Source organism: Lithobates pipiens, unplaced genomic scaffold, assembly GCF_037356315.1.
Source record: "Lithobates pipiens isolate NorthernLeopardFrog02 unplaced genomic scaffold, aLitPip1_a1.2 Scaffold_18, whole genome shotgun sequence".
In the NCBI taxonomy this organism is placed as follows: Eukaryota; Metazoa; Chordata; class Amphibia; order Anura; family Ranidae; genus Lithobates; species Lithobates pipiens.
Genome location: NW_027507758.1, coordinates 353,171,804 through 353,198,806, shown reverse-complemented (window position 1 = coordinate 353,198,806; position 27,003 = coordinate 353,171,804). Strand labels below are relative to the sequence as shown.

The following is a 27,003-nucleotide window of genomic DNA, read 5'->3' as shown; positions in this document are numbered from 1 at the left end:
CTCTTGAGCGCAGATGATGTCACATTTGGTTTGCTTGGCCAGTGACCAGAGGGAAGCCCTTTTAGCAGGGTGATTGAGGCCTTTGACGTTTACAGATACAATTTTGATAGTCATGGTGTCGTAGGAATATGAAAAGAGCAGCAGCAAGGATGAGTGTTACCTTGAAATTGACTAGGAGGAGTAGGAGTCCAACGTGGTGTTCGAAGAAGTCTTCAATAAAGCTGTACCAGAGTTGTGCAGACTTGACGCTGAGAAGAGTGTTGCGTGGGAGGTGCGACCTGTAAGAAGAAAGAGAGGAAAGGAAAAAAAAAAAAAAAAAAGGAAAGGAAAAAAAAAAAAAAAAAAAAAAAGGGGGGGTGGGGAACAGATCAGGTAGATCAGGAGCAGCTCCTTTCAGCAGGAATCAAGTGGCAGAGGATCGGAATTATTCAGATGAATGAAGGGGTACTTGTGTCGCAGTCAGAAACTTGGGATGGGTTCCCTAGGAGGAACAAAAGGTAGGGGTTAATTGGAGAGTGTTTCCACAAATAAAGTCCTGGGCACAACCGTGCCAGAAACACTAGGTGAGGGTAAGTAGTCTCTGTAGACCGAGCGTGACAGGAGATACACTCATACGGCGTGAGCAATCATGTTCCCCGGATTACTGTGGAGGAGAGTAAGGTTTCTGGGGTCTCGGTGGAAGAGGACGTGCGTGTACATCTCCCATATTGTTGTGGTCCATGGGGGTCACATCAGTAGGAATGATATTCCAGTCTTGTAGGAGTTTCAGTCCTTGTTGGAGTGAAGTGATCAGGTGTTTCGAACCGCCATGGTGGATGGATATTTTGGAGGGTGCAATCCACTGGTATTGGATCTGGTTATTACGCAGCGCCTTGGTAATCGTGTTAAGTTGCCTGCGCCTGCTCAAGGTGTGTTGGGACAAGTCAGCGTAGATTTGTAATTGATTGTACGGTTCAGGGAGAGTGTCCAGTGCTCTCACCTTATGCATAAATTGCTCTTTAATATGGTAAAAGTGCACTCTGAGGATGACGTCTCGGGGCACGGCGTCTGGGAGGAAAGCGGGCTTAGGTAACCTGTGAATGCGGTCAACAATGAGCTCAATATTTTTTGCATCAGGAAGCACAGCTTTGAGTAGATTTTTTGCGAACGAGGGCAGTTCAGTATTTTGGACGGATTCAGGGACTCCACGGATTTTAAAATTGTTTCGTCTTGCTCTGTCCTCTAAATCCGCCATTTTGTCCTTAATCCAGTTGATGTTGTGGGCCTGAGTTTCCTGAGCATCAATAATATCATTCACTGTAATGGTAATGTCTCCCACATTAGCCTCTATATGTGAGGCCCTGTTCTCCAGTGCATGGATGCTGTTCCCAAAGCTGTGCATAAGGGAGAACATGTCTGCTTGTAAGGAGCTTCTGAGGGACATTAACATGTCCTTAAGGGTGGTGTCCATAACTGCTTGTCCCGCTGTAGGAAACGCTGCTATGGCGTCAGGCTGAGGGTTCTGCTGGGGGAGGATGTAGGGCATGGTGGCAGGCTGTATATCATCCTGGGATCCCCCTGTAGTATCTAGGCGCATTTTAGATTTGGCTGGGCTATGGGAGATTGGCGTTCCCGGAGGTGATGTGCAGGGGCTTCCTCCTCCGTTTGCACTTACCAGTGCGTTGTCTCGAGCAGGGATGTTTTTGTCTCGGCGAGGAGAAGCTGCGGCCTCCGTCAGTGTATGTAAGCCTGAAGCCGCGGCGCCATCTTGGCCGCGCCGCGCGGACGGCTGATACATATAAGCCGTTAGCTTGCGAGGGATGCGATCCTCTTTCCGCTTGAGGGACATCTCCTCTGTGATGGACGGGTATCTGCGGTGCTCCACCGGAGCGAAAAAAAACACCGGGGAAGGCTGGAAGTCGCTCGGAAAGGCCGTAGAGTGAGGAGCTCTGTTCTCAAGCGGCCATATTGGTCACGCGCCGGACACGCCCCCGGTGTGGCCTTTTTTTGACACATGTACAGCAGATCACACTGTTGCTGTTTGCAATCTATGTCTGAAGCAGATCAAGCGTGGCCAGAACAGCACCCACTTGTGCACCATATGCCTGACAAGACGTATGACGGCCTGCCATGCACTCCTTTGACAACAGCACCTGAAAGACCCACATATTAAAAAAAGGCGGACTTCTCCTTGCTCCTCATCTGTGTTCTCAAACCCTACTATACCTCCAGATCTCTCAAAAACCTGCACTTAGAGGAATGTAGGTATAGCAATAGGTGCCACAAGTACTTGGAGCCAATCTGCTAGCAGTACACCACCAGTTGATATCAGCGGGCAATTTTCACTACCCCAGTTGCTGAACCGTAAAAAAAAAAAAAATACTGTCCCAGCCATCTACATGCTCAGCATCTAAATGCTAGCTTGGCCAAATTACTAGCACTGTGTCAGGGCTGGGCTCAGCCCTTCCTTTTCTGAGCTAGCTGGTTAATTGCCAGCTTCTATCTCTCTGCAGTGATTCACCTGTTGATGATATCCTGTTCATCAGTCCTGCTTACTTAAGCCGTCCAGCCCAGATCTTCTCTGCCTTTGCCTGGTCAACATCACAGAGACTCTTTCCTGTGTGCCTGATAAAGACTTGCTTGGCTGACATCCCTTCTGGTTCCAGATCCTGCTTGCGGTTCCACTATGCTGAATCTCTGGTTTACTGATATCCTGGCCTGTTCTGAAGTAAGCTTATCCCTGGTTTCCTGACATCCTGGCTTGTCTGATTATCTGTTCCTGGTTACCAAACTTTAGCTATGTTTTGACTAGGTTTGTTCTATTTACTTTTATTATTATTAAACAGGTGTGATTTAACTGTACTTCTGTCTCGGTCTTATTCATGGTTTCTGACACACTGCAACTGCTGCCTTTTCAGCTGATAGACTCTTCCCCCTTTTTTAAATATGTAGAATGTACTGTACCACAGTGGCAGGCTCCAAAACAAATTTGTTTTTCATGTAAGGCCATTCCAGCTCTCTACCGTCATGTGGAAGGCAAAGTTTTGGCCCTTTTTGGACAGTGCGGTCAGCAGCAAGGTTCATATTACTGCTGACTCATGGTCAGCAGGCATGGTTTCCTTCACAGTCTACTGGGTAACTTTGCTGGCAGCTGGGACAGGGTTCAGTGTTGGAGCTTGTTACGCCACCACACCTCCAAAAAGCTGGTGGTGATTCTGACACATCTCTCTACTCCACCACCTCCTCTTCTTCTTCCTCTATGGACTCTTCTGCAGAATTATCCTCTGAACCAGCAGTGCTCCCTAAGCATTCAAGGGGCTACACAAGCAGTCAGGCTAAAAGATATGCAGTGCTTCAGTTGGTCTGCATAGGGGACAGGAGCCACACTGGGGCAGAGATTCTTTCATCTCTGCAGGGGAAGGCTCAGAGGCAGTTGGCGCCATGTCAGCTGGAGTCAAGAATGGCTGTATGCAACATTGGCACCAACCTTCTCTCCGCCCTTCATCACGGGAGCTTTGCTTCATTTTGCCCTGCCGCTGGCTAGTAATTTAGGATGCATGTACTGTCCTGTCACTATTTGAGGAGGCCACAAGGATGGTGAGCAGCGACAATGCATGCATCACTGACACTGTCCCTCTAGTCTTCCTGCTGGAGCACATGCTTCATGAAATAATGGACAGGGCACCTGAGGCAGAACAGTGGGGGGGAAGAGGAGGACTTTCTTCCCTCTGAAGGCCCCTTTATGCAGATAGTATTCCTGCAGGGCTGCCAAACACACAGGAAGAAGAAGAGGAGAAGGAGGAGGAATGTGTCAGTATGGATGTGGAGGATAACACGCAGCAGTCTTCAAGGGATGGTCCCCAGAAACCCAAGGGGTTGTATGTGGCTGGGAGGAGGTAGTGCCTGACAATGTCATCCTTGGTGACTCAGAGGACTTAGAATCTCTTGCCTCTGCAAACATACGGTGCATGGCCTCCCTGATTCTGCAGAGCCTGTGAAAAAACCCTAGGATTTGTGGTATCAAGGAGAGGGATCATTACTGGCTGGCAACCCTTCTTTTTTTTTTCAAATAATTTTTATTCAGAATTTTAACAGAAATATGATTACAGCGAACACATGAATACAGAGCATACAATGATCGCAAAGTAGAAGGAGTCATAGGAAGCTATTCAACACATTGTACACAAAAATAAAGTACTGGCCTTACATTGCAGAAGGAAATAAAGTCAGCTAATAGTATGCATTTCCATATGATCAGTACTGGTATAGGGGAAGGAATATAGAAAGGGTGAGCAAGGAAAGAGGAAAAAAGGAGAGAGAGGAAGGAGAGAAGAGAGGGGGTTGGAGGATGGTGGAGAACAGCGAAGTCGAGTTAGTAAGGTAGAATATCAGTAGGCAGGCAAATATCTCTGTATATAAACATACCTAGGTTCGATACAGAAAAAAAAAAAAAAAAAAACTGGTAAGTCAACAACATTTGTAATCAAACTATCATAAAAGGAGAAAAGGAACAACAGAGTAAGGGGAAAGATCTATTTAATGATCAATTCTGTACAGACCAGTCCACCCAAGTTTTCCACTGGTGATCAAACCTCGTTCTAGACCCGTTGCTTATCAGCAAATAAAGATTCCAATTTGTAATTTTGTCTAATGATGTCTAGAGCTTCTGAAATGTTAGGGGAACGGTTAGATTTCCAATTTCTGGTGATCACTAATCTGGCCGCTATCAGTAGATGCGTGATCACTGTACGACATTGGGGGGGAAAGTTTCCGATACCCAGATTTAAAACCGCTAGTTCAGGGCACATTGGTGTTAAAATTCCCGAGATACGCGAGGCACACCGAAATATGCTCCCCCAAAAACTGGAAAGATGTTTACAGAACCAGAACATGTGGGAAAGGTTGGCAATCTCGCCACACCCCCGCCAACAAAGGGGAGAGTTAGATGGCGAGATTTTTGCCATAAGATACGGTGTCAAATACCAACGCAAAGCTATTTTCTGTGAGAGCTCCCAGTGGTTCACGCATCTCGAAGAACTGTAAATAGCCTGGAATGCTTTTTGCCATTCAGAAGGAGTGAAAGTTTTATTAAAATCAGACGCCCATTTTGCGTAGGGATGGGAATTGGTGAATGTAGATTTATTCTGAAATACAGAGAAGAAAAGGGAAATTCCTTTAGTATTGGGAGGGGATGTAGCATAATATTTCCATAGTGTGTCTGGGACACGAATAGTAATTTGAGAGGGTTCTAGTGATTTGAGAAAATGAGTTGCTTGTAAATGACCATATAGATCTCTAGGTAGTAATGCATATTCATCTCTCAATACTGCGAAGGGTTTAAGATGGTCATCCTGGTACAGGTCAGAGATGTGGGAGATACCCCTAGCCTTCCATCTCGAAAAGTTTGTATTGGGAATCATTTGAGATAAGATTTCTATAGGTGCTGGAACCGTTGTGGTGGTGAGGGATGTGTCCGATAGCTTATGTAAATCTCTCCATGCTAATAATGAGGCCTGCAGGGTGAGTGGGAGAGTTTGCAGAGGGAAAGGTTTCCATAAGTCCGATAGAAGTAGTAAGCGGAGGTCTTTTGTCGGGCTAAGGGCTTGCTCTATGCCACACCAGAGGAGATCCGGTGAAGGAGAGAACCAATGTTTAAGTGAGGTAAGTATGGTCGCTCTATGGTAATCTTTGAGGTCAATCAAACCCATCCCTCCAACCGACCGATGTTTAATCAGCAGACGTCTGGCGCATCTGGGTCGCTTGGCCCCCCAAATGTATCGCCTAAGTAAGGTATAAAGTTCTTTTAAGTGAGTATTTTTGAGCGGGATAGGTAGTGTACGGAATACATATAATATTTGAGGGAGTAACAACATTTTGAAAGACGCTAGCCTTCCTGACCAGGTAAGCTCCGTTTTGGCAAGTCTGTTAGTTTCTCTCTCTATTTTAGCAATTAAAGGCATATAATTAGCATCAGCTAGTTTAAGTGGGTCATCTGTAATTTGTAACCCCAGATAGGGAAGGCTGGACTTCGCCCATGAGTAGGGAAATTTGTCTCGCAGGGTGAGCTTGAGTTGGGAAGTGAGATTTAAACCTAAAATAAGTGATTTAGTAAAGTTCACCTTATAGTAGGATATGCAGCTAAAAGCATTCAGTATGGAGTGGGCCTGCGGGAGGGAGGAATGCGGGGAAGATAGGAAAAGGATGATGTCATCCGCAAAAAGGCTTATGTTGTGGGATTTCCCCGCAAACTCGAAGCCCGGTATGTCAGGGTGGGATTTGATTTTTTCCGCGAGGGGTTCTATAAGGAGGTTGAAGATAGAGGGAGAGAGGGGGCATCCCTGTCTAGTCCCATTTGAAATATGAAAAGAGGAAGAGAGCGTGTTCGATGTGTAAACCTGAGCACAAGGGGAAGAATATAGGGCCAGGACCGCGGACAGGATGGGTCCTGAGAACCCAAATCTGCTCAGCGTATAAGACATATATCCCCAGTGTATCCTGTCGAATGCCCTCTCCGCATCCAAAGATAGCAGCAGAGAAGGCATCCGACAGGATTTGGCGTACTGTAGCACATCAACAACCCTTTTAGTGGCGTCCGACGCCTGTCGTCCCCTCGTAAAGCCTGTCTGCTCCGGCCCTATCAGGGATGGAAGAATAGGAAGAAGCCTGGAGGACAAAATTTTTGCATACAATTTCACATCGGTATTTAATAAGGAGATAGGCCGAAAATTGGCCGGCGTAGAAGGTTCTTTCCCAGGTTTAGGGATAGTAACTATATATGCCTTGAGCATCTCCAAAGGGAACGAGGCAGAGGACACCGCCGCAGAGTAAACCTCTTTTAGGGCTGGGGATAGAATTTGAGAGAAAATTTTATAGTAACAATTTGGCAGACCATCCGGGCCTGGCGATTTCCCAGTCGGAAGGGTCCTAGTAATCCGTTGGATCTCAGGCTCGGTGATAGGTGAGTTGAGGATATCCAATTGATCTTTCGTTAGAGTAGGAAGGGAAAGACCCGTAAAAAATTTTTGAATGTCGGATTCGGTGGGCTGTGGGGTGGTCGGGTCATTTTTAAGGTTGTAAAGGGAGGAATAATAATCCGCAAAAGAATTTGCAATGTCTAAGGGGTTATATAATTTACTATTGTCGCTTTTGCGGATTAAAAAGGGGATATTAGATTTAGTTTTATGTTCTTTTAATCTCCGGGCAAGTAATTTGCCAGCCCTGTTGCCAGATGAGTAGTGTGACAATTTCAAATATTGGACATGTTTGTCGTATTGTTCTAGTAATAGGAGCCTGAGATCCGAACGAAGTTTATTTAATGCGTTCATCATTACAGTAGTTTTGTTCGTTTTATTGTGGGATTCTAGTCGTCGGATATCCGATAGAAGGGAATCCATTTTATGTGTCCTCTGCCTTTTAACCCGTGAGTTCAATTGAATTAAAATACCTCTCATATAGGCCTTATGAGCACACCACATAGTAAAGGGATCAGAGACTGAGTTGCTGTTAAAAGAAAAGTATTCATGTAAATGCTTCGACAAATAGGTTACATGCTGTGGTTGTTGAAAAAGGTAGGCATTGGCGCGCCAAGTGTTCGTACGCGTCCGAGGGCTCTGACCGTCCAACGTAACGGATACCGGGGCGTGATCGGACCAAGTAATGTCGTGCTTGATCGAAGAAGAAAGTCTCTGCAGGAGTAGTTTGTCCGTCAAAATTAAGTCGATTCGTGAGTATGAGTTGTGTCTGGAGGAGTGGTAGGAGTAGTCCCTCTCCGTTGAGTGTTGGCAGCGCCAGACATCATACAATTCCTCCGTATGGAGTAAAGGTTGTAGAGTAGGTAGGGATCTTCGTGAGGTCGAGGTAGTGTCCATCGTAAAATCAGGTGTGACATTAAAATCTCCACAGACGATCAAATCGCCTTTTTTAAGCTGAGCCACTTTACGAAGGGTTTTTCTCAGGAAGCGTAGCTGGTGAGTGTTCGGAGCGTAAACATTAACTAGGGTATATAATGTATGGTTGAAGGTGCCCACTATAATCAAGTAACGACCGTCAGGGGCAGCGTGTACATCCTGGAGGGAGAAAGTTACCGAATCTTTTATAGCAACTAATACACCTCTTTTCTTTGCGGAAAAAGAGGCTCGGAAAATATGAGGAAAGCTGTGATGTTGAAAAGTGGGTTCACAGGGAGAAGCCCAGTGTGTCTCCTGCACACACAATATGTCAGAGCCTAATTTCAAAGCTTCTTTCCACAACGAAGCACGTTTGGCTGGGTGGTTTAGGCCGCGGACATTGAAGGATGTTATTGTGAACGACATGAGTCATTATAAAATAGGATTGCTAAACATAGATCTGTACGGGATCCATACCTATCCCAGGAAGTCCAAGAGGCGACGCTTGGAAGTGTCGATGACTGGGTGGTCTTGGTCTCGAATACACTATCCTCATCCATCTCCAAAGGGTAGGGGAAAGAAACAGGGGTATAGAACCCAATAGAAACAAAAAGTAAAGAAAAGCCAACGATCAAATGGCAAAAAGATAAAAAAGTGGACTCCGTCCGGAATCCGGTGGCAGATAATCTGTACATGGTAGTAACAGGGAGGTCCGTAGGCTAAGAGCTCCACAGCAAAGGGATCTAGTTGAGTCATTCGTCGGGTGTAAGCAAGTGTCATATTCAAAGCAATTATTTGTCGTTTTTCTTGCTATGTCTCTTGCGAGACACTACTTGCCAATCCTCTCTAGTATTCAACTCCGAGGCAGCAGGAGTGTTATCTGGGACCGGAAGAATGTCCCACATGCGGAGCAGCTCCAGACCTTCAGCTAAGGTGGAAATCACAGAAGCTTTGCCCTCTCTTGTAACAATGAGCTTGGTTGGGTATCCCCATCTGTACAAGATGTTGTGATTTCTAAGCGCTTTAGTAATCGATAAGAGGGACTTACGTTTTTGCATGGTGAACTGCGATAAGTCCGCGTATAGCTGAATGGTGGCATATTGTGTTGGAGGATTGGGGTTCTTACGGTAAGCCGCCATGAGACTCTCCTTCACATGGTAAAAGTGTACCCTCATCAGGACATCCCTTGGGGTATTGTCTGGAAGATGGGATGGCTTTGGCAGGCGGTGGATCCGATCTATGATCAGTTCAGTGTCTGGAGTTGAGGGTAAAAACGCCATCATAAGGTCTTTTGCATATTGGTGTAAGTGGGTAGGTAAGACACTTTCAGATATGCCCCGTAGCTTGACATTGTTCCTTCGAGATCTGTCCTCGAGGTCAGCAATTTTCGTTTTAAGCCAGGCCACCTCATCCGCTTGTTCATTATGGGAGTCCACTAGTGTATTGTAGGAAGACGCATATTCCCCCATCTTCTTTTCCACGTGGTCCATCCTACCTCCTAGTTCGTTCATATCGGATTTAAAGTTTCTCATACACTCCATTAAGTCTGTGTGTAGTGAGCCTCGAAGAGAAATTAACATGTCTTTCAGGGTAGTGTCTGAGATAGGCTGATTCGAGGTGGGGAAAGTGTTGATAGTGTCAGCTAGTTCCCTCGTGTCATCGAGGGAGCTCTGATGAGCACTAACCTTGTCCTCCAGCGGGTCATTCTCTAAGCGAGGTCTCGATTTCACCAGGCTCCCGGAGAGAGGAGTCGAGGCAGTCGGAGAGTGCCGTACCGAGCCGCCATCAGAGCTCGGACTTTGCGCCTGTGAAGGAGATCCGCCCGTGGAAGATAGAGGCTTGCCGCCGGCGCCATCTTGGACATCGCGGCCTATAGCGGTGAAAAAATCTCGAAGTTTCCGCGGCTGGGTAGCGTTGTTTTTTTTGCGGGGCATCCCCAAAGATTGAGCGGTGGTTCAGCTATACGATTTCGGTAGTTAAAGTGAGGTATGCCGCCTCAGAGTGTAGGTTCCCTCTATGCTGGAGCGGAGCTCTCGAGTCAGGCGTCCATTCCGCTACGCGCTGGCCACGCCCCCCGCTGGCAACCCTTCTTGATCCACATTATAAGGGTAAAGTTGCAGAACTCACCCTGGCTTCACAGAGGGAGCAGAGGATGAAAGATCTTCAGGAGGCCTTGAAGAAAAGTTTGTGTAAAGCCTTTCCAGACCCTGGGAAGTTACTATTTCCTAGTTCTAGACAACATGTTTCTGAGGCTTCATTCGGTCAGAGGAAGAGAGGTGGAGAAGGTGGCTGACCAAAGCCTTTAAACAATTTTTCAGTCCTCAGCATCAAGCAACCATCGCCAGCATCTGCATTATATGGTGCAAGAACATCTAGGGACCTTTCCAACAGAGCATCCACTGGGTTACTGGGCCTTGAGGATGGACCACTGGCCAGAACTTACACATTATGCAATCGAGCTATTGGTCTGTCTTGCAACCAGCGTGCTTTCTGAACGGACATTCAGTGCTGCTGGAGGGTTTGTAACGGATCAAAGAGTACACCTGTCCACAGACTCCATTGATAGGCTCACATTTCTAAAGATGAATTAGTCCTGGATCAGCAGCTATCAAGCCCCTGATTCTTATGTAACTGATTGAATTTGCTAAGGATCTGGGATCCCTTGAAGACTGCCTATCCTATTCCTCCTGAATCTTTATGGTGCTAGTTTCCAACAATATTTTTTGTTTAGGGCACCGCTAACATCCAAGGCCCAATCTTTCTGCCCCTGTTAAAAAGGGGCATGTAATTTATTTATTTTTAAAAATTGTTTACATAGGGCCTGCTCCTGCACCCAACAAGAGTAACTGTGAGGAGTTACAGTGTCCTGGCATCACCAGCACCCAAGGCCCAATTTTTCCCCACCTGTTTGACTGGGGCATGTAATGTAATTACATTTTTTTAAATACTTGTTTACAGCAGGGCCCATTCCTGCACCCATGAGTAAGTGTGAGGGGTTACAGTGGAACCACCAGCACACAAGGTTCAATTTTTCTGCACCTACAGTATTTGTCTGGTACATGTAATTCAAATTTTTGAAAATACATTTAGCAGCAGGGCCCGTTCCTGTGCCCAACAAGAGTAACTGTAAGCCCTTGTACACATGGTTGGACATTCCGACAACCAAATCCGTCGGATAAATTCCGACGGATTTGGCCCGGAAGTGGTGTTGCATACACACGGCTAAATTGTCATAATTTCCGGTTGCCAAGAACACGGTGACGTAAGCCACGTACGACGGGACTAGAAAAGGGAAGTTCAGCACCATGTCCGGCACCGTTTGGGCTCCTTCTGTTGATCTTGTGTTTATCACAGGTTAGTAGAAGTTTGGTTAGAGACTATTCGCACTTTTCAGATTTGTACTACAGATCATTACTGCTCCTCAGTTTGTGCTTGTCGGTGCGTATCTGCTTATATCAGTGCATGTAGTCAGTTAGCATTTGTTGGTCATTGTGGACTATATCTTGGTATATAGTATGCATTGATTTTCAGTGCTTATTGTCTGCTCGTTTCTGGTTTTCAGTTCGTTCTTTCAGGCCTTGCTGTTTATCGGTGCCTTCTGTTGTCCTTTCTGACCAGCCGACCATTTTCAAGCCATGTTTCGTGTACGTACTCATAGTAGAGTTCGCGCTGTGCAGGGGCTTGGTGTTGGGCTTTTAGCCTTGACACAAGCCCAGTCCATGAACAGGGCGAGGAGGAGTTTGTGGACCAAGAATTGGTTGCTCCAGCATGACCAGTTCTCGCACATGCCTTTGCTTCGTCAGATCCGGGAGAATAATCCTGATGATTTCAGGAATTATCTCCGGATGACGGACCCCATTTTTCACCATCTGCTGGCTTTGCTGTCCCCTTATATCAGCAGGCAGGATACCTGCATGCAGCAAGCCATCACTCCGGAGCAGAGGCTCATCGCCACGTTGTGCTACTTTGCGACAGGGAGAAGCCTTCAGGACCTAAAGTTCTCAACAGGCATCTCCCCCCAGGCCCTGGGAATCATTATTCCAGAGACCTGTTTTGCCATCATTCAGGTCCTGCAGAAGGACTATATGAAGGCACGTTTTCTCCTTTAACATCACATTCTATGTATTTAATGTTTGCTAATGTGTTGTATTTCTTTCCTCATTCCCTAATTACCATGATTGCAATATGCTCTAATTGATATGCTGTGCCCCTTTATCCTCATGCATGCTGGAAGCTTTTCAAGTTCCTTTTTTTTCCTTCATTTTTTCCTTCATGCATATTTTCCTTCACCAACTTCCTCAGAAGAGCTCTTCTGGGGTCATAAACCTATAGCCTAGTCACTTAGCAATGTATTTTCTCAGCTCCATAGTATTGCTTTCCCCTAAACACCCCCTAAAATGTGTACACATGTTATGTGTGTGCTTAAATTCATGCAGAGTGCCAGAGGTTTTTTTTGGTGGGCCAAACTCATTAGGAAACTCATTACAAACCCAATACACACTATACCTACCTCTTTTCTGGTCAGATTTATGGATGAATTGACCAAAGCATATAGTGCAAGGGCCTGCCTCAATAATTTCAAATGCTACAGTTTAAAGTTTGTTTTCTCCTATTATTATCTTGATAGGTAATAGAAGAATATCAAAATGTGCTTCCATTTGTTCCTTTTTTTTGTATTATGACACTTTTTACCTGTCTGGTGAACTGCCAATAGTGTAAGTAAGGAAGGGGTTGGCCAAAGTATCACACATTATTTATGCATTCAGCTCTCAATGAAGTGGAGAGGGTTACCTGTCCAAAACATCCCCCCCCCTCATTTTTTGCAATGGACCATCAGATGGGGGGGGGGGGGGTGAGAAATGTGATAAGGGGACCTTATACTTTAGGCTTTAAATACTAATTTCCAAAAATGTTATACTGATCTTGGCCAAAAATGTTTGTGTCCAATCTGCTTGCAATGTTGATGTGCAAAATGACTAATTTTTTTTCTTGTTTCACTCCACAGTTTCCTTCAACGCCACAGGAATGGCAGACTGTGACCTCCCACTTTGCCAGCCATTGGGACTTTCCCAATTGTGGAGGTGCAATTGATGGGAAACACGTCCGCATCATCCCACACCCCAACTCGGGGTCCTACTATTATAATTACAAGGGGTATAATAGTATCATGATGTTGGTGGTGGTGTCAGTGACATATGACTTCCTGTATGTGGACGTGGGGAAAAATGGCTGTATGTCGGATGGTGGAGTGTTCGGACGGAATTCTACTGGCATCTCCAGAGTGGCAGTCTGGGCTTGCCACCTCCAGAGGAGAATGTAGAAGGAATCCCGTTTGTTTTCGTTGTGGATGAGGCGTTTTCTCTGGCAAACCATCTGATGCGGCCTTTCCCGATGAGGACCCTCACCCCGGATCAGAGGATCTTTAATGAGTGGCTGGCCAGAGCCAGAAGTGTAGTGGAGAACACTTTCTGGATAATGGCCAGCCAGTTACACCTATTTTTGACGCCATTACACATGGCGGAATATAAACGAAATCATATTGTTCTTGCCTGCTGTGTTCTGCACAATTTTTTTTAAAACATTCTGTAAACTATGTGGCCTCAGTTGGCCCTGATGCAGACTTGATGGAAAATGTGAACCTCACGGCCATTGAAGCTGCTCGTCCTGGCTTGCCCCCCCCAAAGCGCCCACGAGGTCAGAAACCAATACATGGAGTACTTTGTGGGTAGGTGGGCCATTGATATGCCAGACAATGTCTGAGAGGCATTTTTTTTATAAATATTTCTTTAAAACTCCAATAATCTTTGTTTTCATTTACTGCTTGGCTTTGTTTCAGGTGTCTCCTAGGTTTTGTTTTTGGGCCTTTTTCTACAACAGTTCAAACCCAAGTTCAGAGCAAGTTGAGAAGACAGTCTCTTCTTCAGATAATTGTATTATGTTGTGGGTCTGCTACACACACACATCTTGTTTTTGTTGATAATGTATATAGTGCATTACTGACAAAAATATTGCTAATTTTTAGCACCATGGCAAAAATATGTGGGGTCATGAAAATGGCGTGATTGGGGAAATTTTAACATCACTGTGGGTGTTATTTACTAAAGGCAAATCCACTATGCACTACAAGTGCACTGCAAAAGTGCACCTGAAACTGCACTTGGAGTGCAAAGTGGAGTTGCCTTTAGTAAATAACACTCATTGTCACAGAAAACAGCTACTTTACTACAAATACTGCTTTTGCACATTGAAAAAGGAAGCCACACATTGTTGATAATTTAACTTTTTACTCAAAGCACATTCGCATGTGCGTTTAGAAAAGGGTTTTACAACAAACCAACATATTTGGTGTATAGAAAACATTATTTTGGGTAACATTTTACAACCTTGGCGTTTTTGTGTAAACAGGCATGTAGCAAAGCATAACATACAGAACACAGGAACTTTCAAAGTTCAACTTTGAAAATTGAAGACTATATCAGACATGAGTATGTACAAACTGTGCTGATATTGCCTTCATCGGATGGGGTGTCACCCCTGGAAAAGCCAAATTTGGAAGATGCACACAAATTGAGAATCATAAAGTGGCCAGTTTCCTCCTGATCCCATGTTTAATGTCAACATGTGCCATCTCCCATCATGGGGTATCGATGTACGTGTTTTGGGGGTGCAACCCCTTAATCTCAGCCACTTTAGTAGCAAGGAAGGGGTTGCACCCACAAAACACGTACATTGCTCCCCCATGATGGGAGATAGTACATGTTGTCACACTGTGTGTATCTTCCAAATTTGGCTTTTCTAAAAATATAAAAGTGTTTTTGTAAATTTAAAAATGATGCTAGCTAGTTTGGGGTGTTTCAGACTCTCCCCAAAACATTGATGATGTTCTTCATTTTTTGTTGAACATCATTGATGTTTTTCTGTATATTCTCTAAATCGCAATTGCACCCCATTATCTCCCCAATGAGGATCTGGACACTTTCACTGGTAAAATACGATTCTTCTTCCACAACATCCACATCACCTAAAAAAAAAACACACCATGTATTATAAATATGCAGACATACATTGATTAGCTTACCTGAAGCTGTGGTCTCCGACACTCGCCTGTTGTGGTACCAATTTCACCAATTTCGACAATCTCTCCTTCCTCCTCCTCCTCTGCTTCTGGTGTTGGTATTTCCCCTTCTTTGGGAGGTGTGGGGTCCCTGGTGTCCTCAGACGTCCCGAGTCTTCTCTCCCCTATGAGAATGTAAAAAGGAAATACTTAGCATACAGAGGGCAGAAATAAGAATATGAATCATTGCTTGGAAGTGTCGTACAATTGTGTTTTTTGGCGTTCGAGTTCAAAGGTGAAAACATTATTTTTGACACTTTCCAAAGCAAAAATACTTACTTGTTGTGTGAACAAATGCAGTCAAGTGCAATTTGACAAAACATCATTTTGGAGTGGGCTAACGAACGATGTTTATTACGAACGATTGAACCCATGAACATGATAGTGGCCAGTTTAAACTGTACAATATTAAATCAAAGTACATGGAGCAGTAAGCAAGCACTAATAATAATATAAACACACGACAACTACTTACTTTTTTGAAGAACTCACTTGAGTACTGATCGTGCTCCCTCAGTTTCAGGTCTGACTAGTGTTTTCCCAGTTGATCCTTGGATCATCGTACCCCAAAATTCTTCTGAAGACTCTTCACAACTTTAGTCATGATCTTGACCTTTCTGATATTTAGGTTTGGGTAAGGTCCATACTTCCCATCATAATCGTTCCTCTTCAATATGTCCACCATCTCCAATATCTCTCCAAAAGACATATTTGAGGCCTTAAATCTTCTCCCCCAGGATTGGGACATTTCTGGCTCCGGGCTTTCCTCGTCCTCCTCCTCGTTAGTGGAATTATCATGCCCCTGCTGCGTCTCCACAGTGTGCTCTCCCCACTGCGCCGAAAGAGAAGGGGCGGGGAATAGGCTAGAAAGAACCTCAGGGGCGGGAGGAGTTTCACGCATGTGCACTGTATATAAAACGTAACGCGCGTGTGTTGTACGTACGATCTGTGAACAGAGGGAGAAGCTGACGCGCCGATCGTGCAAACGAAGGTACAATTTTTAACTTTGTACATAACTAGCCTATACTGCTTCTAGATTGAGGCATGTATTGGGACAAGATTTAGTCGAGTTTAGCCTGACATTAGGGTTTGTCTTGCAGAGAATGTGGATGGGTTTAATGACCACAGTTTCCTCCCTCTGTTCATCGATAAGTACAGGGGGCTGCCCTGTCTGTGGCAAGCTACACATCCACACTACAGTAACAAATTAAAGAGGCAGGCAGCGATGGAGAAACTGCTGGAGTTTGTGAAGCCGGTGGTCCCCAGGGCAGACACCACCTATTTAAAAACTAAAATTGATGACCTCAGTAGTACATATCTGAGGGAGTGCAGGGAGGTGCTGAAGTCCATGCAAAATGGAGCTGCAGCAGATGACCTTTATTTCCCCAGGCTGTGGTATTATGAGAGGATGCATTTTCTGTCAGACTAGGCTGATGTCAGGGAATCCCTCTCTACCCTTCCTTCCACGCATCCTTCTACGCTACATTCCACCCCTGATGAGTCTTCCAATGCCCAACCTGGGCCTTCCACTCAGGAAGAACTGGAGGAGCCCAGCCAGGAATAGTATTGTTCTACATATTTTGGGAGTAAAAATTAATGATGCCAACTTGATTTTTGCTCACCAATTGCTGATTTTAGAAAGTGTTTCACATATCAATAGACAGTAGTGGCCAAAACCTTTGGGCCAAGAATGAAAAATGCTGAGCTTAGAATGATAGTCTTTTCTATTTGTTAACAATTTGCAACAGTCTTGAGCTGAAAATTGTGTGTGTTTGATGAACCAAAAACTAAAACTATGTCCCTTTTTCATACACAGGAAGACCTGTGCCAGGAGAAGGGTGTGGAATGCAGCAGCCAGGAGGTGGCTGTGGAAAGTGGCAGCCAGGAGGAGGCAGGGGTAAGCGGCAGCCAAGCAGTTGGCGGGCATAGGAGCCCGACTGAATCCCAAGTCCCTCCCCTCTGCCTTCCACACAAAAGGGCCAGAAAGGGGGGAAATGTAGAGGAGTCAGCTCTGAAGCTCATTGGGGATTCTTCAGTGGCCCTCAAAGCCACCCCCACATTTCAAGAGGCCTTTGCCACCTTGGCTGCCTGCAAACTCCAGCAAATGGATGAGGGGCAACACTTCTTGTGTGAGGAGCTCATCATACACACCCTCAATAAGGGGTTGTTGGGCCAAATCACACAAGCAACACACTTGTGTGATTTGAACCATGGTCCTCCTCCTCCTCCTTCTGCCACACCTCCAGCACCACAGCCACAGCCTGGAAGGAAGCATGGAAGGAAGACCAGAGAGTGATAACCTGGGTTCAGTCTGGTCTGACAGCAGATGCAGCCTCTTGTAGGACCACAGCCTGGGAACATAGATACCATCTGCTGCTGTTCCGGGTTTCTTGGACTTCAGGACCAGACTGCTCTCCCTCAGATATGTATTCCTCTGCCCCCAATTTTTGCGTTTAAATAGTTGATGTGTGCCCTGGGGGCCAAAGGCTTTGCTAATCTCCTCAGTTTCTCCAGTGCTGCCTCCCTCTTTATTTGTTACTGACACCTAAATAAAGTTTTTTTTTGGTTGAAGAAATACTTGCCTATGTGTTTTACTTCAAAAGGACAGTTTATTTGTGAGTAGGCAGGTACATTTCAAAAATACAAAGTCAAATGAATAACAAGGGGCACCAACACCAAACAACCTCCTCTAGAATAAAAAAAAAACAATAAAAGAAAAAGATAATAATGGTGCTGTGGTAAGTTGAAACCCAAAACACACCAAAAAAAATTGCGAAGATGAGCAAACTGTCAAAAAAGGAGATGTTGATTAAAAAAACCAACCACCAAACTTAAAACCAAAAAAAAAAAATGATTGGGGAGATGTGACGAATTAAAATTTTGTATTCATGAAATGAGGAAAAATAATAAAGAAACATGTTTGGGAGAAGTGTATGTGAATATGAGCAGCAAAACAACTTAATTCTTGTAGCATTGTGAAGAAAAAGAGAATGCGCTGCAATAAAGAATTTTTAACATTGCAGCGTGGCGAATGTGCTATATCGATTACGAGCGGTAGTTTTACCGGACCGAGTGCTTCCATCTCAGAATTTATTCTGAGCAAGCGTGGCACCTTGTCCGTCTGAATAGGCTATACACGATCGGAACTGACGTGCATCGGATCATGTTGTCAGAAAATTTTATAGCCAAGCTCTCAAACTTGGTCCTTCGGATATTTCGACGGAAACAGTCCGATGGAGCCCACACACTGTCGGATTATCCGACAACACGATCTGATCGGACATTTTCCATCGGAATATCTGACCATGTGTATAAGGGCTAAGGGGTTACAGTCTTCTGGCTCCACCAACACCTAAAGCCCCATACACACTATCAGTTTTTCTGCTGATTTTTTCCTTCAGGTTTACCAAAACCATGTAGTACAAGGGCCTGCCTGATTGCATACAAATTGAAACTCCCTAGGTTTGACCTCATATTATATGGTTTTGGTAAATCTGAAGGAAGAACTCAGCAGAAAAACTGATAGTGTGTATGGGGCATAAGGCTCAATTTTTCTGCAGAGCATATAGTGTAGTCCGTATAGTATATATAGTGCAGTTCAGAGTATATAGTGCAGTCCGTATAGTATATATGCTGCAGTTCAGAGTATGTAGTGCAGTCAGTGTAATATATATAATGCAGTGCAGAGTATATAGTGCAGTGTACAGTACATAATATAATGTATTGACGTGGTTAAGGGGAACCCTATGACAACATTTAAAAAAAAAAGACATGGGTTCCCCCTAGTCCATACCAGGCCCTTTGGGTCTGGTATGGAGGGGAACTCCACCTCCAATTAGAAAAAAAATTATGTAGGGCCCCCCAAAATCCATACCGAACCCTTATCCAAGCAAGCAGCCTGGCAGGCCAGGATGGGGTGGGGGGATGAGCGATCATCCCCCCTCCAGAACCCTACCAGGCCGCTTGCCCTCAACATGGGGAGGGTGCTTTTGGGTCCCCCCCCCAAAGCACCTTTTCCCCATGCTGATGGGGACAGGGGCCTCATCCCCACAACCCTAGCCTGGTGGTTGTGGGGGTCTCCGGGCAGGAGCTTATCGGAATCTGGAAGCCCCCTTTGACAAGGGGCCCCAAGATCTCACCCCCATGCGAATGGGTAGGGGTTACATTTTACCCCTACCCATTCACCAAAAAAGTGTAAAAAATTTAAAACCACAATACACAAAAAGTCAAAACCACAATACACCCAAAGGGGCTGGTATGGTCTTTTTTTTAAATGTTGTCATATGGTTCCCCTTAAACTTGTTAAAAGTGGCTTCCAGATTCTGATAAGCCCCCAGGCCCACAGACCCTCACAACCAATGGACAGGGTCCTTGGTCCCCATCAATATGGGGGACAAGTGGCCTGGTATGGTTCAGGAGGGGGGCACTCACCCATCCTGCCCTCCAGACTGCATGCTCGGATAAGGGTCTGGTATGGATTTTGGGGGGGACCCAAACATTTTTTTACATTTTGCATGGAATTTCCCTTAAAATCCATACCAGACCCGAAGGGCCTGGTAAGGATTTTGTAGGGAACCCACGCTGTTTTTAAAAAAACATAAAAAATCTTTTTCTTGATATAGCTATCTATAATGAGTTGGCAATACATTGCAGCCACCATGTTTTCCTTTAGAAATTTATTTTTGCTGCGGCACTGTAAACACATCAGACAGATGTGCCAGTTTACAGGCAGACTAAAGGCACACAATTTACAGTGTTTTTTCATTTTTATTGTTTCACGTTAAGCTTTATTAAAATCACTTCTCCTGAAAAAACGGTTGTTTTAAAAACTTATTTTTATTTGCATTGATACATGTCCCCTGGGGTAGTACTCGGGCCCCCATACACCTTTTATGGCAATAACTTGCATATAAGCCTTTAAAATTAGCACTTTTGATTTTTCATGTTTCGTGTCCCTTATGCCGCGTACACACGAGCGGACTGTATGGCGTACTTAGTCCGTCATACAATCCGACGGACAGTCCGTCATACTTTCGACTGAATGGACTTGACCACACACGGATGCACAAACAGTCCGTCGAAAGCTTGCGCGATGACGTGTACAGCATGTACGACGGGACTAGAAATAGGAAGTCCAATACACAGCAAAGCACCCTTCCGCTGTGTAAATCCTTTCTGAGCCTGCGCCATTCTTAGTCCGTCGAACTAGCCTACTGACGAGCGGATTGTCCGCTGAAACTAAAGTACGACGGACAGAATTTCGAACAATCCGAAATACTTAGTACGCCAGACTGCACGCTGAAAAAGTCAGCTGAAGCCAACACACGAGCGGACTGTCCGCTGAAATGTGTTTCGATGGACTAAGTACGCCATACAGTCCGCCCGTGTGTACGCGGCATTAGGCTTTAATAGGGTACTAACCTTAATTCCCAGTGACATCAGTAATCAGAATAGTTAGGGAGAGTAGGTCTCCCCAACTGGGACACAGACAGCAATAAAACCCTGACAGAGGATCTAATCACCATTCTATCCAAATATAAATTTAAAAAAAATTGCCTTTAGTTATGCTGTAAAGAAATGAAACAAATGGATCGCAAGATACTGTAACTATACCCCACTCTCATCATGTTATTGTTATCTATGTTGGTTCTAGTTAATTCTGTCTCATAGTACACCAAAAGAGCTCCATCTGCTCTCAAGTCAATTCAGAAGCGTAAAAAGCAAGAGACGCATAATATCAGAGTGTAACATCACCACTGACGCTATTTTTTAAAATTTTTTTGTGAATACATATAGCATAACAATAGATTGTTCTGCAACTGTTATACTGGGATGTTTTGGGACATTTCAAAAACTTCTGTAAGAATACAAATCTTCTACATGTTACAATAGAGGTGTAGGTTATGTTATTAGGAAATATTAACTTACTTAATCTCTTGTAAATCTTCAATAATGGTTGTTTTTTGCTTAGGTGTCATTCTACCAAAAATGGTAGCGTTAAGCAGAATCTAAAAAAAAAACCCCAGTATTAATACATTTTACTTACATTTCATTAACAACAAACAATTAAGCTTTAAAGTGGTTGTAACCCCCCTCCCCACCCATTAAAAACATGCTTCAGTCCCTTTAAGGCACGAAATATAGCCCAGTGCCCTTTCCATGTCAATTGTCCTTTTCTATGTTGTACAATACCTGGCTGATCCTGCCTGTTCCTGTCTTCCCCTCTGTTGTAAACTGACCACGGATTATCATGGCTTCTGATCTCTGATAGTGTGGTCAGTTTGCGTGCCTCAGTCATCCAACTATCTCCTTATCTCCCTCTCTCCCTGTCTCTTCCATAGTCTGTGTGAGAACCCGATCTCCTCCCTGCACCCCCCCCCCCCCCACTGCTGAGATAGAGCAATGTTTTTCCCTGGAGCTACTCCTCCCCTCTTCTTTGTTAATCAGTTCCCACCCAGGCCAATTCTGACATGTCTCTCCTACATTTTTTTGCCATAAAATTACTTAGAACCCCCAAATATTTTATCCCTTTTTTTTTTTTAGCAGAGGCCCTAGAGAATAAAATGGGGGATGTTGCAATTTTTTATGTCACATTGTATTTGTGCAGCAGTTTTTCAAACGCAATTGTTTTGGAAAAAAATATACTTTATAATATATAATATAATATAATATATAATGTTATTGCACACAAACACTATATAGTAAGCTATTTTTGTTAAAATATAAAAGATGATGTTACGTTGGGTAAATAAATACCAAGTGAAAATGTGGAAAACAAAAAGGAAAATTGCTGCGCTGAACCATTCAAATAAAAGCTGCTAACACTAAAACCAACAAAGTCCAAACAAGATAAAAGATACAAAAGTGTACCGCTAAAAAAAAAACACTGCTAGATGCTTTTAGTTTTTATCTTGTTGGTGATCACTTTTTATGCAGTCATCTGCAACAGATGTTTGTATATTTTTTATTGAGATTAAAGTTTATGACCTGCCCCATATGGAGCCTTTTTCCTTTTTTATACTATGGTTCCAACGTGTTTATTTATTATTTGATCACTGGTTTCTAGTGCCTATACTGGTGATCCAAAGAACGTCGGCTCAGAGGATCCATTTGAGCTCTGGATATTTGGTCGCGCCACTCGGGGATACACTCTTATCGATCGATTGAACGCCTGCACGCAGAGCTATTCCTCTACAGGTTCTAGCTACATCAGAGCTGGTTCATTTGGCCAATACAAGCCTGATTGAATAACTGTTGTATGACAGGTGGGTTCACCTTGTCCGGTAAGGAGTATAGGAGTATTTATGTACATTTTTCCCATCAGACAAATGTTTATCCCATTTTTCAACTACAACTCTTGGATTGAACCATTCTTTACCTGCCACTGAGGAATTAATTACAGTCCTTCCATTGAACACATGCCCTATAAAGTTTTTGCACACTTCTTTACAGCACCTCAATTATCATTCATTTTCACACACCTAGTGGTGATTTTTTTTAGCGCTACACCTGTATTTTATATTTTTTAAATAGATACCAAACATGGCACACTTTACAATTGTGTACACACGTGGGACGGCGTCAACTATGGTACCTCTATTAATGATGCTTTAAAAGTCTTTACACATTACCCATTTACAGTTACACAGGAGATCTGGAGCTAGCATTGTAAATGTATTACTCCTGCACTGTGAGATAAAGATTAAGGGTACACTGCAGCAAGCACCTGGTAAGCTGATCAGATAAAGTGAAAAAAAAAAGTAAAAGTTGCGCTGTGAAACTACTAAGATTAATAAAATTACTAGTGCTGGGGCAAAGTTAGAACACACAAGGGATAGTGGTGTAATATGTAAACGGCAGACTTAAATAATGAAGCAGGATAATATTTGTAGAAAATGCAGAAATGCTTGGAGAATATTTAAAAATTCTTTAGAAATATTTAAAAAATAATAAAAAATCATTAATATAACAATTGAAATCAAAATCCATATTGAGTCCGTTGGGTGAAAAGGTATCTATTAAAAATATCCATTTCGATTTGAGTGGGCTAAGACTTATCACCTTGTGCCCCCCCCCCCCCCGCCAGTGTACCTTTTAATATATTCTGCACATGTTCTTTAAGGCGAATCCTCAGAAGTCTTTTGGTGCGGCCAATATACTGAAGCCCACAGCTACACTCTAGGGCATACACTGCCCCTTCAGTGTTACACCCTATGAATTCCTGTATGTCATAGGTAGTGACATTACTGGTAGATTTTAGACATGTGCAGGATTAAAAAAAATTTTTTTGCTTTGTTTCGTTATTCAACTAAATTTGTTTAGTTAAATTTGTTGCATTTGTTACATTCGTTTTTGGGATTAGTTTAGTTTTGTATTCGAAAAAATGTGCCTGCATTCGAAAAAAAATATCAAATTCTAAAGAATTCTACCGCATTCTAAAAAATTTGACCAAATTTGAAAAAGTAAATTATATATAACCATTTTGCAAAATTTGAAATTTGTATAGAATGAAATTGAATTTGAATAGAAAAGATTAGAATAGAATCGAAAATCCTAGAAAAGAATAGCATAGAAAAACAATAGAACAGAATAGAAAAAAATATAATATATTCTATTCTAATCTTTTCTATTGGAATTCAAATTCATTCTGTACCAAATTTCAATTTCGGAAGATGTTAATATATATATATATATATATATATATATATATATATATATATATATATATTATTATTTTTTCTATTCTGAATATAATAGAAAATAATAGAAAAGAAAAGCATATACTATATATATATATATATATATATATATATATATATATATATATATATATATTCTATAGCTTCATTATTTGATATTCTATTTTATTGTATTTTTTAGAAAATCGTTTTCTAATTTTTTTCAAATTCAATTTGAATTTCTTTTTGATTTCGATTCAAATTTGTTTTCGAATGAGCTTTTTTCAGTTTCATTTAAAGTTATTTAAAATTACTTTTGTAATTCGGATGTATCTGAATTTCCAAGTAATGCAAAATTTGTCCGAACTTTGATTCAGAACGAAATTTTTTTGCTTTGTTTCGTTATTCAACTAAATTTGTTTAGTTAAATTTGTTGCATTTGTTACATTCGTTTTTGGGATTAGTTTAGTTTTGTATTCGAAAAAATGTGCCTGCATTCGAAAAAAAATATCAAATTCTAAAGAATTCTACCGCATTCTAAAAAATTTGACCAAATTTGAAAAAGTAAATTATATATAACCATTTTGCAAAATTTGAAATTTGTATAGAATGAAATTGAATTTGAATAGAAAAGATTAGAATAGAATCGAAAATCCTAGAAAAGAATAGCATAGAAAAACAATAGAACAGAATAGAAAAAAATATAATATATTCTATTCTAATCTTTTCTATTGGAATTCAAATTCATTCTGTACCAAATTTCAATTTCGGAAGATGTTAATATATATATATATATATATATATATATATATATATATATATATTATTATTTTTTCTATTCTGAATATAATAGAAAATAATAGAAAAGAAAAGCATATACTATATATATATATATATATATATATATATATATATATATATATTCTATAGCTTCATTATTTGATATTCTATTTTATTGTATTTTTTAGAAAATCGTTTTCTAATTTTTTTCAAATTCAATTTGAATTTCTTTTTGATTTCGATTCAAATTTGTTTTCGAATGAGCTTTTTTCAGTTTCATTTAAAGTTATTTAAAATTACTTTTGTAATTCGGATGTATCTGAATTTCCAAGTAATGCAAAATTTGTCCGAACTTTGATTCAGAACGAAACGAAATGCACATGTCTAGTAAATTTAAACTGTAGCTTCCTCCTCATTGGGGGCGTTTCGTCTGGGTTCATGCAAAACATTTTTTACATGGATAAATACCTTTACCAGGAAAATGTAAAACTCTTCTTTGGGGGATCTACAATGCTTTTTACTAGCTGGTCAGGTTTATAGATAAACCTGGGTCTATTATGTAATATATCTTGGAGATGTCTATCAGATTTTAAAATGTGCCAGTGGCGTTGTATTATTTTTTCAAATTTTTTTGTGTTGAATATTATAATGAACATTATAATCAAACAGTAAGGGTATAAGATCTTGTTGACAGTTTGATATCTTATCTTTAATCAAATCTCCCCTGTTCATATGTGTCACTTACACAATTTTCTCTTCTATGAATCCCTTGTGTTATCCTTTCTGTATGAATCTGTTTCCAATCATGTTAGCTTGTGTAAGAAAGTATTCTACATTGGTACAGTTATGTATCAATCGCATAATCTGGCCTTTTGGAATATTGAACAGTCAGTTCTTATGATGACAGCTTTTGATTGGTAAATGACTTTCTATCAATATTTTTTGAAATGGGTTTTGGTGATGTATTTATCATTAGTTTCCAGGTCGAGGAAAGATATATTATCTTCTTCAATTTGCCATGACAGGTTCATATTCCTGTCATTATTGTTAAGCTGATTGAAGAAATTTTGTAACTGATTTCGGTCCCCTTTCCAAATAACAAACACATCATCAATATATCTTCTATAAAGGATGAGTTCCTCAGGTGGATACTTTCTTCCTCCCATTGGGCCAGGAAATTCCTGCCACGCTAGGGAAACCTGGCTCACATGGCCACCCCATTTTTTTGTCGATAATATTGATGACGATACCAAAAGTACTGTAACTGTGTTTACAGCAAAAATCAAGACTTTTGACAAGGAAATTTATTTGCATACAGGGGAGTTTTGTGAATTTCCTGAGCCCGCATTTGGATGCTTCACATGCCTGGCAAAGAAGGATAATGGTATAGAGTGACGAAACATCTACTGTCGCCATCAGAAATGGTCCTGTATCTGTTCTCTCTTCTAATAACTGTAACATTTGTTTAGTGTCTTTCAAATATGCTTTTGTTTTCTGAACTGCTGGTTGGAGATATTTATCAATATATTGGCCGATTCTTGCTGTTATTGATTCCATACCATCCCCAATGGGTCTGAATGGGGGGGTTCATCTTGTCTTTATGGATCTTTGGCAGTGCGTATATAATTGGGGTCCGACATGCCTCTGGTATCAAGTATCTTACTTCCTTTTGTTAAGTATATTTTTCTTAAGTCTTAAATGTACTACTACCACTTGTACTAATTCTTTTTTCCATTTAAAAATGGGATTGCTTGGTAAAAGGCAATATGTTTCTTTGTCTTGTAGTAATTTGAGCATGCTATTATGGTATTGTTCCATTGACTGAACAATGATACCCCCTCCTTTATTTGAGGGTCTAATCACAAGGTTTTTTTTCTCTTAGTCAATTTCTGTATCCCAATCTTTATGGATCTTGATTCTTCTTTCTTCTTAACCACTTGCTGGCTGCCTCATGCAGATATACTGTGGCAGAATGACACGGGCAGGCAGAATAACGTATGGGTACGTCACTCATCTCTCACGGGCGGGGGGGCGCATGATGCCCCCCCAGTGTCCAAGGTGGTCGGCATCCCTCCAGGAGCAATCCGTGCTGAGGGGGAGGTCACTGATTCATGCCCACCCCCTCGCGATTGTTACTGGAAAATGACAAGCTGCCTCTGCTTCTGAAATGTAAACAGAAGCAGAGGAAGTGATGTCATCGCTCCTCTTGAAGCCTTTTTGTTCCGGCTTCCGAGGAGAGAAGACATCCAAGTGAGTTTTCACCAACACTACACATACAGTAGAACATGCAGGCACACTATTCACCCCCAAATCACCCCCGATCATTCCTCTGCACCCCCTGTCACAGTGACACCAATAGCATTTTCTTTTTACTGATTACTGCATTGGTGTCATTTGTGACCGTTATAAGTGGAAGGGCAGTTAGTGCTAGGCCCCTTTAGGTCTAGGGTACCCTCTAAGCCCCCTAATAAAGGTTTAACCCCTTGATCACCCCCCATCGCCAGTGTCACTAAGCAGTCTTTTTTCTGATCGCCGTATTGGTGTCACAGCTGACTCTAGTTAGGCA

General features: G+C 42.4%; 1 protein-coding gene across 1 annotated transcript in view; it reads right to left on the bottom strand.

Annotated features, from left to right (window-relative positions):
• The window catches only part of LOC143988160 (putative cation-transporting ATPase 13A5), a 240,005-nt gene that overhangs the window by 92,395 nt on the left and 120,607 nt on the right, over nt 1-27,003 (bottom strand). Inside the window, exon 18 of the mRNA XM_077487487.1 lies at nt 20,908-20,987. Within this exon, the coding sequence (XP_077343613.1) occupies nt 20,908-20,987 (80 nt within the window). The remainder of the gene's footprint in view (nt 1-20,907; nt 20,988-27,003) is intronic.